The sequence below is a fragment of the Ambystoma mexicanum genome, chromosome 4q (genome assembly GCF_040938575.1).
Source record: "Ambystoma mexicanum isolate Mex_15411 chromosome 4q, UKY_AmexF1_1, whole genome shotgun sequence".
NCBI classification, from domain to species: Eukaryota; Metazoa; Chordata; class Amphibia; order Caudata; family Ambystomatidae; genus Ambystoma; species Ambystoma mexicanum.
In genome coordinates, this window is record NC_090928.1 from 384633329 (window position 1) to 384652297 (window position 18969).

Below are 18969 nucleotides of genomic sequence, written 5' to 3' on the forward strand. Positions count from 1 at the left end.
CATGAATAAAGATTTGATACAAAAGTAAATGAATCATACAATGATCAATGCAAGGTTTGTTTTGGTCGCAGGAACTATACCAGTTCATTATGTGCAGCTTAGTATTTGCAGAAGTTGCAGAAATGTATAATTGATGTGACTGAAATCTGAACATGTGACTCGTCCCTTGGATGTTCTGTCTTGCACGAGAAGGAAACATGCTTACATTATAGACTGGACCCCCGAAGGATGCAATTCGATGACAATAGACAAAGATGAAAATAAATAGATCTATTGATAGCATAGCAATTGAAACTCAAGTCAATAGCAATGAGACCAATGAACATAGCACTATTGTGTACTCTACTCGCAAATAGATAGAAATTTAAAAATCTGCGAAATATGACTAGGATACATGGCCTTACCTTGACCAACAAACAGTTGGATTCAGCAAGCAGAGCAGTATGTTGCAGGAGAATAGGTGGGTGGCCACAGGTAGCACACTTATGGGTTTGCTCTAAGCGGTCACAGAAGTTCATGGATAGCACGACGACGAGCAGATTAGCGTAGATCTCTGTGGTTGCCAGGTAGCACGTTCAGGAGTTGACTTGCAAAGCACAAAGATGTTCTCATGAGACATATCAAGTGGTTTATAAAGTATTAGATACAGGGGTGTGTTTGTGAATGAATGACGTATGTATGTCGTGGTCTTAGGGGGGGCGGCCTGCTTCAAGGGGAGGCCTGGCTGGAGACACGGGGTCTGAGGAGGCCATGTGACCGATGGCCCCTGGGCGTGGGATACCTTTTGAAGTGTACATGCTGTCTGACACCTTGGCCGTTTGCGCCCGTGACAGGCCCCCAAGCCAGCGCTCATCCCCGGGTGCGAACCGCCTTTGATAGAGGGTGGGTGGGATGGAGGAACCTGGGGCATGCAGATAAGGCACAGGAAGACTGCTGAATGGAGACACACTTATGTGGATTGCAGGGGGGCGGCCTGCTTCAAGGGGAGGCCTGGCTGGAGACACGGGGTCAGAGGAGGCCATGTGACCGATGGCCCCTTGGCGTGGGATACCTTTTGAAGTGTACATGTAGTTTGGCACCTTGGCCGTTCGCGCCCCAGACAGCCCCACATGCCAGCGCTCATCCACGGGTGCGAACTGCCTTTGATAGTATATCGTTGCTTATCAATAACAAATGCCACATAACAGAGATTGTTGTGAGCACAGACCCACACTTCAACCCGTGTATTATAGTGGTCAAGACCCTTAACCTAAGGCCTGTATAATCCAATGGTAATTGTTAGTATAGATATATGTGTGACTTTTATAGAGACATAACCTACTGAAAGACTTTAAACAAGTGTTATTTAGTGCATGCATTATCGAGAATATGTTATGTTAGCTTAGATAGATAGATAGTGACCACCCTGCTTCACAGCGACCAGACCCTCACCCATTAGGAGCACAGATGTCTGACATCCATCCTTGAATGGAGACACACTTGATTCATTTAAAAAATCTAAACAACCGTTGTTAAAATATATGTGGTGTTTTATTTTGTATCTTATTTTCATGACACAAAAATACAAGACTTTAAAGATTATACAGGTCAGGTTGCAGCACAGCGAGAGAAAATCCCCTGTACTGACCGCCGTCACTCGGGAACGTTTCTCTTATGGCACGAACGGCACAGGCGGGTATCACTCTTAGAACGCTGTGTCCAAGCCTCCCGTGGAGCCGCCATGTAAAGGAACGATAGGCCACCAGCCTGTACCACCTGTGAAAAGGAATGAAACAAACTGTTTTTAAATGACCAAGATAAGTTTAATAAACGTGTGTTGTCAATGACAATTCTTGTAACTAATGGCATTCAGCACGGACAAATGCTTTCTAGACAATGCACACTATTGAACGACTTTCATGCGTTACTATGATATGAATATATAATTTTGGATATAGTAGAAGAACATGAAATAGGAGTGGCATGACAAGCAGTGTATACTTACTCGTTACTCGGATTACGAGGACGAACAGTTGCGAAGTTCGTGCATAAGCACCATCATTATTCTCAACACGGCCCGTGTGAGGCAGGCTGCCCTGAAGTCTAGCAGCTCGGTGATGCATTGCGGTCGTGGCTCGCCTTCCGAAATGTAGGCCAGGCATCCCGAGTTTTCTCGGCAGCAGCAGTTCTCGTCCTCGGTTGGCATTAGCTCACACCGATTGCATGCGCACCAGGTGGAGACGCCGTCCATGCGACTAGGCCCAGGCTCTTCATCTGTTGAATCGTCCTCCCAACTGCCGTCCGAATCCCCATCGTTTTCGCGTGCCAGTAGTTCCTCCTCGGTATACTCGGGCTTGTACATGTGGGGCATTATTGTAGCCATTGTGTGGTAAACAAAGTAAAATAATTTACTGAGATGGTCCAGGTGTTCACACGGGCTACAAGCGGCGAAGGTAGCGAAGGTAGCGGACCAGAGCACAGAAACGAGTCACAGAATACTCAAAGTAACACAGAGAGAGGAATGGAATCGAAAATCTGCTGCTGTGTTTCGGGAAACGGTCTGTTTATACTTATTGAGGAAAGAGGCGTCCTGCCATTTCCATGGCGACACGTCATTAGCTGAGGCGCAGCGATTGTTGACACGAGATGTGCTTTGGCGTTGGGAAATGGGCGGTACGAGTCTGCTGAATTGATTTAGTGCCGCAGAAGCAGGTCAGCCAGGGTGATGCGGCAAGTGATAGGATTATCACAAAATGGCGGCTCCCTGGTGCCTGTTTTCGCGTGCGTTTAATGGACGAAAACTCAGGTAAGGTCCATAGGAAAGGTTTCTAAAATCGAGCCACTAAGGCTTAAAAAAACATGGCCGACCCGTAGGGACAATAAAAAATTTTACTGGACCATGCCTTTAAGGTTTTCAATTACTAAACTAAAGAATTTGAGTTGTACATCAAGTAAACTATGCAGTCAATCAATGTGTTCTTCTATAGGGCTACAGAATTTCTGCAAACATTTAGCTTTAAAACATTTAGCTGTAAATCAGTTTTAGATGTGGTTGGTTGATCTGGAATGTTCAAAGGGCCAAATACATACCATCTTTCTCATATTACCTTCATGGACTATATAAATATGCTGTATACTTAACGGAATGTAGAAACGCTTTTCATACCCATTTTAAGTATGTCTTTGCTGGAGCTGTTGTAATGTTTGTTTGCATAACTAATAATAACGTTTTTTTAAAAGGCATCAGTCTTCATGGATGAACATTCACCATGTATCGCATTTGGGCACAAGCAATGATTATTCTACAAACAGTTAATGCTCACAATGAATTAATACCAATAGGGTAATGCCGGAGACATTTAAAATGCTTAAAATGTATGTGGTGGGGTTAGGAAAACTAAAGCTAGACAGGAAAAAAAAGTTTATGAATGGAGTGTAAGGAAAGGGCACGGCACACTGAATTCAGTCCATCTGTATTTATTGCATATACTTCCCAGTACCTGTGATAACAAAAAATGCCACTTCGAACATAAAATTGACTTTGCTAGATTTCACTAAAACAATGAGTACTTACTTGCCACGGAAAAGTTGTTGAGGGGGTAAGGTAAATCTACATCTTGAGGTTTTTCTTTATAGCCAATAAAAGAACCATCCGTTTTCAGAAGGAAGTACCTTGGTCTCCAGTTTTTGATGTATTCTCCTATGTAGGAAAAATATCAGACATTTTAGAAATTGTATTGTTACAATTGGCTTTGTGCAATTGGTAGTATGCAGTACGAGAGAAAACTAAAACATAAACATTACATGTTCTCAATGTGATCAGTAATAAGTTATAAAGTGTAGTGCATGTGATGTAGGTCAAATGCTGAATACTTTATTACGCAATGCTATAATGGGTAAGGCCATCAACTGCTTTAAATCAGTTGTACCATCAAGCAGAAGGTGACACAGTTATGAGGGATTTACACTTAATCCCACATTCCCTTTTTACCCACTATTAAGCTTGGGTGAACCTTCAAAAATATGATTGGAGGACTCTCCAGAAGATTTGGGTAGGTGTGTGGGTTCCTGTGGATTTTTCTTCCAGCCCAAATCTGCCCGAATTACCTTTAAGAGCCATAAAACCTCAGGAAGCTTGGGCAGGTTTGTGTTCATTTCTTGGAAAAAATATAAGCAGAATAACTTGAAAGGCTTCAGGGAGGGTCAGGTTAGGAGAAAGGGAGGAATCAGTCTGGTTGGATTTGAGGAAATTGAGTCCTCTGCATCTATGAACACTATCCAGCTACGCAGGGGCTTTGCAAAAAGATATATAGCATAGCAAGTTTAGACGTTGCATAACTATCTCATATGAACGCATGCACCATACATTCAAGCGCACTATACTGCTCATAATCATTTGAAAGTACTGCCAACATCTAGCTATGCTGCCACTCCAAAGTGTGAACATTCATGCAATAGTGCTATGTACTACTTTATGAGGTTATATAAATGAGGTGATATAAAACAAAGAAAAGCCTTTGGAAATGACAGCCAAAGACCTGCAGTGGATTGAGAAATGTTATTTAAGCAGAAGCTGGAGTGCCACCCGTTTGCCACATTAGCCATACAGTCGCTTGCTGCCGGTTGTTGGGCTGACAAAATGACAGGTGGTAGCTAGTGGGCTTAAAAAGTGGGACATAATTATTTTAATTATAACGTGCAGGGAGTGGGCACATCAAGCGAGCATGAACTTGACCAGGAGGATACGGAGGTCCTCCCCCTGCGAGAAAAGTTTGAAAAAACCCGGACCAAAAAAAAAGAAAAAAAAAATATCACATTTCAAAATAACCAGAAAGGTACATATACATACATAAGTTAGCTGTGCTAAACTACTTCTTTGACATACACAGGGCCATGATCAGCAATACCAAGCAAAGCATGCACCACTGCATGCATGTTCCATGCTCTTATAGCAGTCCTCAACATACCCTAATTAAAAACATACAGAGCCAGTAAAAGGACTATAATATATCAAGCTGGTTGTGTTAAGCGATATCCAGCTATATCTAAAAGGAAGTCCAGTTGAAACTCCATGATTGCACTCGACCGGTTCCACAGCTTCTAGTCAAAATGGAATGCTTCACCTCCGTGACCAGCAGAACACAAACAGACCATGCAGGCCCTTAGAAGATGCCATCAGATTGAACAGTTCAAAGAACAAGTTACTCTCTTACCTGGTAATGTTCTTTCGATGGGATGGTCCAACGACGTATTCCATATCTATGACATGTAATCACCACAGCTGTGCTGCTCCGGAAAATCTTCGGCGTCTGCGTCCTGCGTCGATGACGTCGATACGCCGCCCTCTAGGCCCTCCTCCGACGGCCGACGTCACTGGATGTTATAAGTAGGACGCACGACGCCCGTAGCCTCAGTTGTAGTTTTTTCCCAGAACGCGTGGCACCAATCTACTGCCAGTCTGACACACAAAGCCTTGCGGAAATGTAAGCTGCAATCACATAAGAAATTCTGTAGCGGGGAAGGCAGGGAGGGAGCGATATGGAATACGTCGTCGGACCATCCCATCGAAAGAACGTTACCAGGTAAGAGAGTAACTTGTTCTTCGAGGGGATTGGGTCCTCCGACGTATTCCATATCTATGACAGACTCTCAAAGCAGTACCAATGCAAGGAGGTGGGAAATTAATTTAGAAAACAGACATTTTGAATGCCCAATCAAATTGCGGAGTAAAGGACCGCCTTGCCAAAGGCCAGATCCTGCCCACGAATGGAATCGCGGGAGTAGTGACGTACAAAAGTATGTACCGAAGCCCAGGTGGCTGCATCACAGATGTTACGAATAGGAACACCCCTCTGTAGGGCAGTAAAGGCAGCCATACCCCTGGTAGAATGGGCCCGCAAGCAGACCGGTGGGTCCTTACCCGCCAAGCTGTAACACTCAGAAATAGCCAGAATAATCCAGCGAGACAAAGTCTGCTTCGTCACAGCTTGTCCCAAACGCTTTTCCAGCGTAACCAATGAAGAGTTGATCGTCCGCTCTGACCCGGGACATGCGCGAAATATAAAAGCTTAACGCTCACCTAGGATCAAGCCTATGGTGCCTCACCTCTTCCTTACCAGGATGTGGAGGAGGATAAAACGCTGGAAGAACAACCTTCTGGCCTAAATGAAATTCCAACACCACCTTCGGAAGAAAGGCAGGACGAACTCTAAGGACAACCCTGTCCTTGTGAAATACAGTGAAGGGTGGCTTAACTCACTCACTCAGCAAGCGGAAGTGACCACAACCAAAAATACAGTTTTAAGAGTTAACAGCCGCAAAGGGCATGAATGCAAAGGTTCAAACAGAGCACCCATCAGAAACTTGAGAACAAGGTTCAAATCCCAATCGGGCACCTGGAAAGGTGACGGAGGGAACACACTAGTGAGTCCTTTCAGAAACTGAGAAATTAAAGGAATTAAAGGAATTTTAAAATAGGAACACTCTTCAGACGAGCGCTTAAATATGGACAGCGCCGCCAGGAAACCTTTAACGGTACCCACTTGCAAGCCCCTGTGGGCCAAAGAAAGCAAAAAAGACATAACCATGGGAATGTCACATTCAAAAGGATCCACATTCTTAACCCTGCACCAGTCGCAGAACTTACGCCTACGGCAACGGTACAGGGACTTTGTTGCGGGCCGTCTGGCCAAGAGCAACGCCTCCATCACGTCTTCAGGGTGGTCCCAAACCATATACCTCAACCTTTCAGAAACCAGGCGTGAAGGTTGAGGGATCTGACCTCTGGATGGAGAACCTGACCCCCCTCCCGTGAGAGCAGATCGTCTTGGTAGGGAAGATGACGTGGAGGGCAGATGGACAAGTCGAGAAGGACCGGGTACCACGTCCTCCAGGCCCACGCCGGAGCAATGAGGATCATCTGGGAACCGAACCTCCGTAACCTCTGCAGTACTTGCGGGATGACGGGGACTGGAGGAAACGCGTACAGCAGTCGGAATGACCACTCCACCACGAACGTGTCTCCTAAGGCTCCTTTTGGAGGAAATTCCCGCGAGCAGAACCTCTCGCACTTCTGGTTGACACTGGAGGCGAAGAGATCCAGTTGAGGGGTCCCCCAAAGGGCGAAGATCTCCAGGAGAATCTCCTGAGCCAACTCCCACTCATGGGAGATCACGCTTTGCCTGCTCAGAGCGTCCGCCGTCTCGTTTTCGTCTCCGGCCAGATGAACTGCCGAGATCTAAACTTCCTGTTGGAGTGCCCAGAACCAGAGCTGCATCGCCTCCCTGCACAGAGGAGGTGACCCTGCCCCCCCTTTTTGTTGAGGTAGTGCATGGCCACCGTGTTGTCTGTCAGGATCAGGACATTCTTCCCTAGCACAGTCGGCAGAAAAGCCTTCAGGGCTAGCCTGACGGCCCTCAGCTCCAACAGGTTGATATGGAGTCTGGACTCCGACGGAAACCAACGACCGCTGACTGTCAACCCGTTGGCATGAGCTCCCCATCCCGTGAGGGATGCGTCCATCACGATCGTCACCTCCGGCCAGGGTAGCCAAAATGGAGCCCCCTTCATCAGATTGTTTGACAGCCCACCACAGAAGCTCCTGGGCGACCGAGGACGGCACCTGAACAGGGTCCGACAACCTGCCAGAGGACTGAGACCACTGGAGCTTGAGTGTCCATTGCAAAGATCTCATCCGCAACCTGGCCTCTGGCACCAGAAGAATGCAGGATGCCATGAGGCCGAGCAATCTCAAGAACTCGAACGCTGGGAGGCTCTGGGCAAGCTGAAACTTGTGCACCATCTGCTGAATGTGATGAGCCCTCACCTGGGGAGGAAAACACTACCCCAGGGACGTGTCGAGCACAGCTCTGATGTACTGGAGCCTCCGAGTCGGTGTCAAATGGGACTTCAAATTGAGGGAGAAGCCCAGCTCGTGGAGGGAGTGGCAGGTGACCGACGGATGATCCAGGACTTGCTCGGGAGAGCGCGCCCTGATCAACCAATCGTCCAGGTAGGGGTAGATGTGAATACCCCCTTTCCTGAGGTGCGCTGTCACCACTACCATGAGCTTGCTGAAGACCCTAGGGGCGGAGGTCAATCTGAACAGCAGGACCCGAAACTGAAAGTGTGAGTCGCCAACCGCGAACCTCAGGTACTTCTTGTGCTTTGGATGCATCGACACATGAAAATAAGCGTCCTTGAGGTCGAGAGACACCAACCAGTCCTGAAGTTGAAGGGCCTGGAGGACTTAGAGAGTAACCATCTTGAACTTGTCCTTCCTGAGGAGTTTGTTCAAACCGCGCAAGTCCATGGAGGGTCTCGAACCCCCGTCTTTCTTGGAAATCAAAAAATAAGGGTAATACGGGGGGCGCTGTTGCGCACATCTAAGATGGCCGCCTAGTCCCAGAGCTCCGGCTTCTATAAATCCTTCAAGATACGCATCCTCTCTCAGGGCCGTCCGCGGAACAAACGAAGCGCACCGTCCTGTGGCGTAAGGCTGTGGGCACATACTGAGAAAAATTTGGGCCGATCCACCGAACCGCGTTGAAGATACACCGTCCTGAAGATCCTGCGGACGGAGGCTGAGACATTGGCCGCCCGCGAATTCCAGGCGATCTTCCCCTGGAGCCGTGGGGGGAGGGGCCGGATCGATTTGGAGAGGCCGCGCTTCGATCAAACTCCCTGATGTGATGGACTATCGCTAACGGCTGATGTGAGGGTCCCACGTCGGTATATACCGCTGCCGCGTGCTGGGCGCGGCGGATGCGGTAGTCCCCCGGCCAAAGCCGCGTAGTGTGCAGCCGTCGTGCTCCGACCCCCGTGCCTGCAGAGCCGCCCTTGGCCCCCCTGATATCTCCTGCTGGTGGAGGGCCCCCCCCCACATGTGGACGGACGTTAAGAACAAGTGGGGCAACGCACGAGGAGGGAGGATCTGCTGAGGAGAGGACATTTTATCCGGCTACAGCCCTTCCTTAAACGCCTCTCCTGCACGATAAGTGGGTCTCAGCTCACCACCAACCCTTTATAGAGTCCGAGCCATACGTTGGGGCGGACAGGGCGGAGGAAGACACGGTCTACTTGAGTCTACACATGGGCCGATACGAGCAGAAGGGAGCACGCCCCAAGAAAACGGGCCCAATGGACTCCTTTGCCAATTCCCAGCCCAGCGGGTCCGCGGCGCCCCCGTCGCAGCAAGAGGACAGTCACCCCGAGTTGCCAATGGAGGAGAGGGTGGACCGATTGATGGCCATGGTTCAGAACGGCTTCCTAGCAGTGAACACTAAATTGGATGACATAGGGGCAACAATTAGCTCCTTGAAGGCGAGGGTGGACAAGGAAAGCACACGGATTACTGAGGCCGAAGGCAGGATCGCTACCAATGAAGACTCGATACAACAACATGGCCGCGATATTGCCCAGCTGAAGGGGGACCTCCGGAAAACCCTTGACAAATGCGAGGATTTGGAATCCCGTTCTAGGAGGAACAACATCCGTCTGGTTGGGGTGGCTGAAACCTTTGGCAAAGGGTCCATGGAACGTCAGGTAGAGGCCCTTCTGAAGGAACTCCTGGGTTCCGACTCCTTTTTGGACCATTTCCTTGTGGAGCGAGCGCACCGTTCATCGGCGCCTGCGCCCAGGCCTGGAGCCCCACCTCGTACAATAATTGCCCGTCTTCTCAATTATAGCGACAGAGACGCTATCCTGCGGATATCCAGGGAGAAGGGCACCCTATTCTATGAAAACAACAGAATTCACGTATATCCGGACTTTTCTACCAATGTGCAATCACTCCTATGAGCCCGTCAAGAGACAACTGAGACTACGCCAGGTCCCGTACTCCCTTGTCTACCCGGCGAAAATGAGGATTCAACATGGAGGCAGGGCTCATTTTTTGGAAAATCCAACCGAAGCCATGCTCTACGTGGAAGCCTCCATCCCTCTACCGACCCGGGATCGGGCCGGGAACCAGAACCTGCCACCCCGGGGCGCGGTGGAACCCGACGACCCCGCGGGTTGATACCCTTTTCTTTTTTCTGATGCCACACTGCTATAAAGTTTTAAATTGAAGCCCGTAGGGTGGCCCTGAAGGTAAATATTTGTTGGAATGGAGCCGTGCAGACTTTCCGGGTCGGCGGTCGTACGAGTGCAGCACACACCCCCAGGAGTGTTCCTAGGTTATGGTTTTAGGGGTACATCGTCCAGTTGGGGTTGATGATGCGGGAGGGGGTTGGGAGTGGAATAGGGTGTTGCAGTCCGAAATACCGGGCTTGTTGGGGGAATCCATGTTTAGGGTTGTTATAGCGGTTAAAATAGAGAGCGGTTTTGCAGCGGGATACCCATTCTCCCCGCGACAAGGGCGGGAGCATTGATGTATGCCTAGTCTCAGGTGCGACCATGACGCAGGTTAATAAGGGCTTGAGTGTTAAGCTCCTTTCCTGGAACATCCGGGGGTTAAATAACCCGATTAAGGCAAGGAAGATCACGGCGTACATCACACGTCACAACCCTCAAATTCTTTTTATGCAGGAAACACACGCGCTTGGGCAGGTCAATACTAAACTCTTACCGAGGTGGGGGTCACACAGATACTATACAGAATACTCAGCACAATCCAGAGGAGTGTTGACTCTCATACACCCCAAATTGTGTTTCAAATATCAGTCCAGTAAAATAGACCCACAAGGTAGATACGTACTGGTATGGGGTGAATTGGCGGGGCATCAAGTGCTTCTGATTAATACCTACGGTCCCAATTTAGATGACCCACAGTTTTATTGTACAATACTGGATATGCGATCATCATCTGGGGAGACACAAATACTCTGGGGTGGTGTAAAGACTGGTAGGGGGTGGTCTGTACTTCTGCTCTCTATATGGTAGAGGGGAGGCACAGAGGACCCCAGCCTAGATTCTCTATTCGGTAGCTATGGTCGAGCAATCAAGGCCTAGCTTCTCAGGAGGTGATGCAGGCTGGTTCTTAAGTACAATGTAGTTCCCAAGCCCCCACAAAGGAATGTCCACACACTGTATTGGTTAGAACACAGTCTTTATATAATCAATATTCAAGGTTATGTACACTTATCATAATAACTCCCTTTGTACTTAGGAAAATCAACAATGGCAAATATATACAATTCTAAAGTGGTACCACCCTTTGTATTAGATCTCATTAAAGTGCATCAACAATACTGTAACAATGTCACACAGATCAATAGAGTGAAACCAGCAATAGAGAGAGGAGAGAAAATAAGATGGTTGAGCAATAGGCAGAATACTGGCCCCTACCACTAGACACAGTTCTGTGTGGAGATCCCCCCCACCTGGGCAACCTGTAAAATAAAGATATAGCACAAGCCCAGTCCATATATTGTTCTGCAAGTCTTATTCCCTCCTATAATGTTTTTACCCCCCCCAATGTACCTGGTGGAGTCGAGTTCTTCGAAGAGGCGTGGACAGATCCTTCTTGAGCGACCCCCTTTCAAGCGGGAGTCACGGATCGTCGAGAGGCGTTGAGGAACTCGGCGTTCGGCGGCGGGGAATCGACGGCCCTTCTTGAATGCCTTCCCTTTCAAGCGGGAGACACGGGGCGTCGAACGTCCGTCGAGGAACTCGGCGTTCGGCGTCGGGGAATCGACGGCCCTTCTTGAATGCCTTCCCTTTCAAGCGGGAGACACGGGGCGTCGAACGTCCGACAACAAACAGGGTAGAACGGCGTCGATGAGGCGGCAGCTTCGATCCAAGCGGTGCTAGTCGACGACGGAGCGTTGGCGTCCTGCAAGGCAGAGGCGTGCGGGGCACCTCGATGACAAGTGTTCTGGACTGCAAAGATTGTGAAGACGGGGGCCCAGCAAGGGCGTCGAGTCGTTCGAGTCTTTGTGGTCTTCGGGTGGCGGGAAACCCACCGGCAGGTTTCTCGTCGGCGCGTTGGTCATCCTCGACTTTCTCCGGCAGGATAAAGCGGTCGACGGTGCGGACGAGGGAGTCCTTCGATTCAAATGTTCTTAGGCAAGGAGCGGACGGCTCCGGTCGTCGGCGGCACGGCGTCAAGTGGTTCCCACGGCTGGGCAACACAACTTCGACGGGCCTCCAGCGGTTACACAGACCTGCGAACCCTGGTCGACGGCAATGGACTTCGACGGCGGCGATGTCCGGGTGCTTCACTTCGATCTCTTCGGCGGTCCAGTCTCGGGTCGGCAGCCTTTCGAGGGTCTGACTTCCAGGGCGCTTCGGCGAAGATGTAGCGGTGCTCGATGATCCCTCGGAGCATGGGAAGAGGGCGCCTTACCAGGTCCTCTCTCGGGTCAGTCCTCGACGAATTCGGCAGCTTTCAGATCGGTCGAAGCAAGTGCAACAGCAAGTCTTCTTCCAGCTGGGCGTCGAGGATCAGCAGTTCCAGTTACTCTTAGAGTGGAGACTCAGCTCCTGAACGCTTCTGAACAACTACCAGTGGTGAGAGGTCCCCAGATATACTATTCTGTCTCTCATCCACACTGCTGGCACACACTCAGCAGCCAATCATACAGAAGGGCATTCATGCAGTCAGTCAGCCAATCAGGCACACAGTGCATTCAGGCCACACTCCTCCCTTTCAGACACTCACAACAAGGAATGTGGATTGGGACAAGTACCCAGCCATTCAACACTACACACTGCATTCAGGCCAGTTTCGGGCAGGGCTGTCTCAGTCTTTGTCTCTCATGCCAGAAACCAGACAACCACAACAAGGAGTGTATATTGGTCACACACTCCATTCACCCAGGTCCCACCCACAGGAGGTACCCACAACATACAGTCACTGGGAAGGCTCCAGTCAGTCTAGCTGGGCCTTCACAACAACACCATATATGGAACTTCCACCCAACAGCCAGTCAGGGGGAAGGGATAGAGTCAGGGCTTCCCAGCACTTTGGGAAAACAAGGTAACAGGCAATAGAAAGCAAGAGGCCACAGGGGCCATCTTGTTTCCTATCAGGAATCAACTGATCCCAATGGCAGGGCCTGGGTATCCCGAAATGGAGGACACCCAGAGCACCTGTCAAATTCAGCATGGAGCTGCCACCTGCCCATACCCTGCCCTGTTGGCCACCCACAGGTGCCCAAAAACATACACTAGGGGCACAGGGTTGTACCCCTACCCATGGGTGCCATAAGGGTATCCCATGGGTCTGTTCACCAAACCAAAAGAGCTGCACTGCCAGGAGTCCCACGTGGACTCCTGGGCAGAAAACACGACAGAACACACGATAAAAAACAGTAAAAGACAAGGATTCAAAGGCCCTGTCCCTCTGATGCATTTCCAGCATCACAGTCGCCCCCCCCAGACTGAGGTGGAGGGTGTCTAATCTCCCACGGGATAGACACCCTCATCCAGACGGTCAACATACCTTCTGGAAAGGCCATCTGCATTATCGTGACTCTTCCCTGGTCTGTGCTCTATGGTGAAGTCTAGCCCTTGCAGGCTAATGGACCACCTGAGCAATTTCGGATTCTCACCCTTCATTTGCATAAGCCACTTCAGGGGCTTATGATCTGTTTGGACCTTGAAGGTAGACCCCGTAAGGTAGGGCCTAAAACGCCTAAGGCTCCAAACTATGCTAAAACACTCCTTTTCAACAGTAGCCCACCTAAGTTCTCTACCCTTCAGTTGTCTACTAATGAATATGATAGGATGTGCTCTCCCTTTGTCATCTAACTGAGACAAGACAGCTCCAATTCCGGTGTTGCAGGCATCCGTCTGGACGATAAAGGGTCGCCTGTAGTCAGGCACACACAACACAGGTGCCCTACACAGACTTTCTTTCAAGCCATCAAAGGCCCTCTGACAGTCTTCGGTCCAATTAACCTTCCTAGGCTGTTTGGGTGAAGTTAGAGCTGTCAGGGGTGCAGCTATGGTTCCATAGTCTGCCATGAAATTGCGATAGTACCCAGTGAGGCCCAAAAAGGCTCTCACCTGGGTTTGAGTAGTGGGAGTCTCCCAGTTCTGTACATCCTGTACTTTACTGGAGAGAGGTTGGATTTGACCCCCTCCTACCTCATGACCAAGATAGGTAACTTTCCCCTGAGCTATCTGGCACTTGGTGCCCTTGATAGTGAGGTTAGCCCTTTTCAAGGCCTGCAACACCTTATCCAGATGTGTCAAATGCTCTTCCCAGGTGGAACTGTAGACGGCAATGTCGTCTAAGTAAGCCACACAAAAGGCTTCCAGCCCACTGAGCGCATGGTTGACCAATCTCTGGAAGGTGGCATGGGCATTCTTCAACCCAAAAGGCATGACCCTAAACTGGTAGAGTCCCTCAGGTGTTGAGAAGGCCGTCTTTTCCTTGGCATGGTCCGTCAGAGCTATTTGCCAATAGCCTGAGGTAAGGTCAAAGGTGCTCACAAATTTGGCAGCACCTATGGTGTCCACGAGCTCATCAGCCCTGGGTAATGGGTGCGCGTCAGTTTTGGTGACGGCATTGACTCCTCGGTAGTCCACACAGAACCTCCAATCCTTGGTACCCGCCTGGGAACTTGCCTTGGGGACAAGGACCACTGGACTGGACCAGGGACTGGTTGAGAGTTCAATAACACCCAGATCCAACATCTTGGCGACCTCAGCCTGGATGTGGTTCTTGACGGTATCTGACATACGGTAGCACCTGCTTTTGACAGGCACACTGTCACCAGTGTCAATTTCATGCCTACACCACGGTGTAAGGCCTGGCGTCAGTGAAAACACAGAGGCATACTGTTGGAGCAAAGCCCTGCAGGCCCTCTGTTGCTCTGTTGTCAAATCCGGAGAGAGAGGTACTCCCTCCACTGAGCCATCCTGAGGGTTGCTATGCAGCAAATCAGGAAGGGGCTCACTCTCATCCTCTTCTTGCCCTGAAGCTAGCAAGAGACATGAGACTTCTGCTCGCCGGTGGAAAGGCTTGAGCCGGTTGACATGGAATACCTGAGGGGCTACTCCAGAGGCTCCCATGTCAACCAGATAATTGACTTCGCCCATCTTGGAGATGATCCTGAAGGGTCCAGTCCACTTGTCTGCCAAAGCTCTAGGCTTGGTAGGCTCCATCACAAGGATTTCCTGTCCCGGAGTCCAATCCACTTGCGAGGCTTTAAGGTCATGCCAGTACTTATTCAATTCCTGGCTGGCCTTGAGATTTGCGGTTGCCTGACCCATCATCTGTGTCATCCTCCGTCTGAGGCCTAACACATAGTCCCCCACTTGCTTGGCATCTCAACATGATACTGGACCAATCCCTGGATCGTTCATCGACTGTCCCCAGAACCCCCTCCAAGGCCGCACTGGTGGTAACACAATTGATGGAACAGATGGGTATGGTGGACGCATGGCGTGCATTACACCCAAGTGAGAAGAAATACACCTTTTACTCGTCGGTGCACGACTCCCACTCGCGCATTGACTATTGGATCGTCAGTCAATCCCTATCTGGGGCGATCTCCCAATGTGATATACATCCCCGTACCCTTTCGGATCACTCGCCGGTATCACTTGACATTAACTTTAGCGACGTCTCCCCCCCGGCGAGAAGATGGTGGATGCCCCCTGCAATCCTAAGAGACCCCAACATATGTGAACCATTGCATGTAGAGATTGTGGAGTTCTTAGAACTAAACGCGGGTTCTGTTGCCACATATGCCACACTGTGGGATGCATTCAAGGCCTGGGTCCGGGGAGCCATCCTAGGCAAGTCGACTGGTATGTTGAAGTCGGTACGTGAGGAATTGGGGGTGGCCGAGACAAAAATGGACCGGTTACAGAGTACAGCATCACACAGGATAAGGGAACCCTGGCGCAAATACATACCATGTTAAAAGAATTCCACAAGTTAGCCCATAGAGAAGTTCTTTATATGGCTGCTCCAGCCAAAGCCCGACAATATGGGGAAAGCAATAAGGCTGGGAGATTCCTGGCCAACATGCTTAGAGCTGATAGGCACCACAACCCGATCCCGAGCATACAGACACCGACTGGGGGGACGGTGAACAAAGACCGAGACATTAATTCTGCTTTTACTGAGTTCTACTCCTCCCTCTATTCCAACCACGATAAAAAAAACAAAGAGGATACGTTTCAATATCTGGATAACCTCGACCTTCCCATATTAACTGCCGGAACCCGTGATATACTAGACAGGCCAATCACATTAGAGGAGATTGCAGAGGCCATAAAAACTCTATCGAGCGGCCGTTCCCCCGGCTCGGAAGGCCTTCCTGCGGAATTATACAAGGAATTCTCTAGTGAATTAGCCCCGATACTGCTGAAAGTGTGGGAGCAGGCAATGAGCCTCCGGGTTCTCCCGGAATCTATGCGAGAAGCAATCATCACCGTCCTTTTGAAACCCTGTAGACCGCCACAAGACATGGCGTCCTACCGACCCCTGTCTTTAACACCGACGCAAAAATCTTTGCAAAAGTGCTGGCAACCAGACTCCTGCCATACTGCCGATCCTGGTTCATCCCGACCAGGCCGGCTTTATACCAGCCAGGTCCACGGCTCTCAACCTAAGACGCCTATTCAATGTTATGGCACAGATCGACCCAGATGCCAAGGCGGCCGTGGTCGCATTAGACGCCGAGAAGGCCTTTGACTCCGTTTCCTGGGCATACCTCTTCCTGGTGCTGGAGCGGTTTGGGCTTGGCCAGTACTATATCAACTGTGTCCGATTATTATATACACAACCGACAGCTAAGGTCCTGACTAACACCACTCTCTCCCAGTCATTCCACCTACACAGGGGGACCAGGCAGGTATGTCCCTTCTCACCCATACTTTTCGCTCTGACCATTGAACCAATGGCGGAATTCATACATCAAAACCACTCACACAGAGGTCTTAGGATGACCGGCCCCCCTCATATAATATCACTTTACGCTGACGACACCCTTTTATATGTCCGTGACCCCAAAGAAAACGTGCAAACATCATGTCCGACATACATGAATTCTCAGATCACTCGGGTTATAGAATTAATATACCGAAGTCAGAAATATTTCCCCTTACTGACGGCACGGGAGACCTAGCTGAAATAGAGGGATTTAGACCTGCCCCCACCAAGGTACGTTACTTAGGGATAATGGTCGCCAGAAATAAAACCCTGTTATACACGCATAACCATGGGGAACTGTCGTCAACCCTTTCGACCAAATTTCAGATGTGGGCTAGCCTTCCACTATCCCTGTACGGCAGAGTTGCGCTACTTAAAATGGTGGTTCTCCCCAAGCTCCTATATTACTTGAATAACAACCCACTTTGGCCTGGTAAACCCTTTTTCTCGAAACTTAAATCACTCGCCTCCTCGTTTATTTGGAATGGGAAAACTGCCAGGATGGGTTGGGATAAGATGGTTGAGCCTTTCGTACAGGGAGGCATCGCGGCACCAGACTTCGAGCTTTATTATTTATGCGCAGAAGCGCAATTTGCAAAACCATTGGTTCGACCCAGAGGACACTGCCCCCCACATATTGATCGAAAAGCACTCTGTTCGCCCAAACAACATACGCTCAGTCCTTCTTAATCCAAGCTATGGGGACATAGGCCCGTTCGATCCGGTATACACAACCTCTCATGCTTGGCCCAGACTATACAAGAGGCTAGGACTGGAATCCCCCTACGACCCGGAAGTCCCCCTGTGGGACTTCTCTAGCATTTCCCCCGCATTTGACCGAGCCTTCCAGCAATCCTGGGACCCTAACAAGCTTTTCACACTACACAACATGTTCCCGGATGGTGAGTTCTGTGACCTCACGACTTTTACTGAAGCGGTGGGGAGGGGCCAACTTAAACGCCTTCAATATTACAGGATGAGGGTTGCTTTCTCGGCGAAGTGGCCGACATTTCCACAAGAACCCCAATCCCATGCATGCATTAGGTCAATAGTGTCAATGGACGGTCAAAGCAAGGGGGTCTCTATGCTATATTCATTGGTGCAGACCCACTCTGAAATCTGGGAGCGAGACGTGGGCACTCAAATAGATGAGGTCCGCTGGGCCCGGTACTGTCAGCTTACTCGATCAGTGTCCATGAATGCTGGGCTCCGGCTGATTCAGTTCAAAGTTTTAAACCAATTACACTATTCCCCGGCTAGATTAGCTAAATTTGTGGAAAATTGCACAGGTGCCTGCCCTAAGTGGGACACCCCCAATGCGGGGCCTTATCATATGTACTGGTCATGTCCGCTAATAGCAGAGTTCTGGAAGGAAGTTGCGAAGCTCCTTGAAGATATCACAGCCATCCCGGCGAGACTCTCACCCTTGAAATACCTGCTGGGCGATATAGGCAAAGTGAAGGAAACCACGAGGCGATTTTTTAACATTTCTTGTATTATTGCCAAACGTTGTATTCTTAAATGTTGGAAGTCCTCCACCGCCCCAACCATAGCCACTTTCTTAAAAGACCTTTGTATAGTAAATGATGACGAGGAATTATTTGTATTGTCGGTTCCGGCACCATGTCGCCCCAAAGATATCTGGCCATTGCTACGCTTCTATCTGTGCGGCCTGGACTCAGGCCCTGATGTAACACCCAGATCCTCGCCTTGACTTGCAATGTTTACTACGCTTGTACTGGTTGCTCTCATGTCTATGATCTGTGATGTCTTCCTCTACCCCCCCCCCCTTAAATTGAAGGCTGTAAATTGATCAAGCTATGTTCTGACATGTTAATATTGTATCTTGCTGCTGACCTACTCTCTCAATAAAAATGTTAAAAAAAAAATAATATAAGGGGAATACCATTCCTTGTTCCTCTCCGCTACAGGCACCAGTTCTATGGCGTCTTTCTTCAGCAGGGATTGAGTTTCCTGCGCAAGGAGCGGATCCGGACTCTTCAAAGAGAGATTCCCCAGTGGATTGTCTCGAGGCCTCTGCCGGAAAGGAAGACAGTAGCCGTGGGTTATGATCTCCAGAACACACACATCTGAAGTAATGGCGCACCACTCTGCAAGATACTGCGCCAGCCTCCCCCGCCCCCAACCGGCGAACCATG

At 49.7% G+C, this 18969-nt stretch overlaps 1 protein-coding gene across 2 annotated transcripts in view; it reads right to left on the minus strand.

Annotated features, from left to right (window-relative positions):
- The window catches only part of AKT3 (AKT serine/threonine kinase 3), a 2870184-nt gene that overhangs the window by 1923997 nt on the left and 927218 nt on the right, over positions 1 to 18969 (minus strand). For both annotated transcript variants that reach the window (XM_069607962.1, XM_069607961.1), the window contains one exon: positions 3554 to 3679. In XM_069607962.1, coding sequence (XP_069464063.1) covers positions 3554 to 3679 — 126 coding nt within the window. The remainder of the gene's footprint in view (positions 1 to 3553; positions 3680 to 18969) is intronic.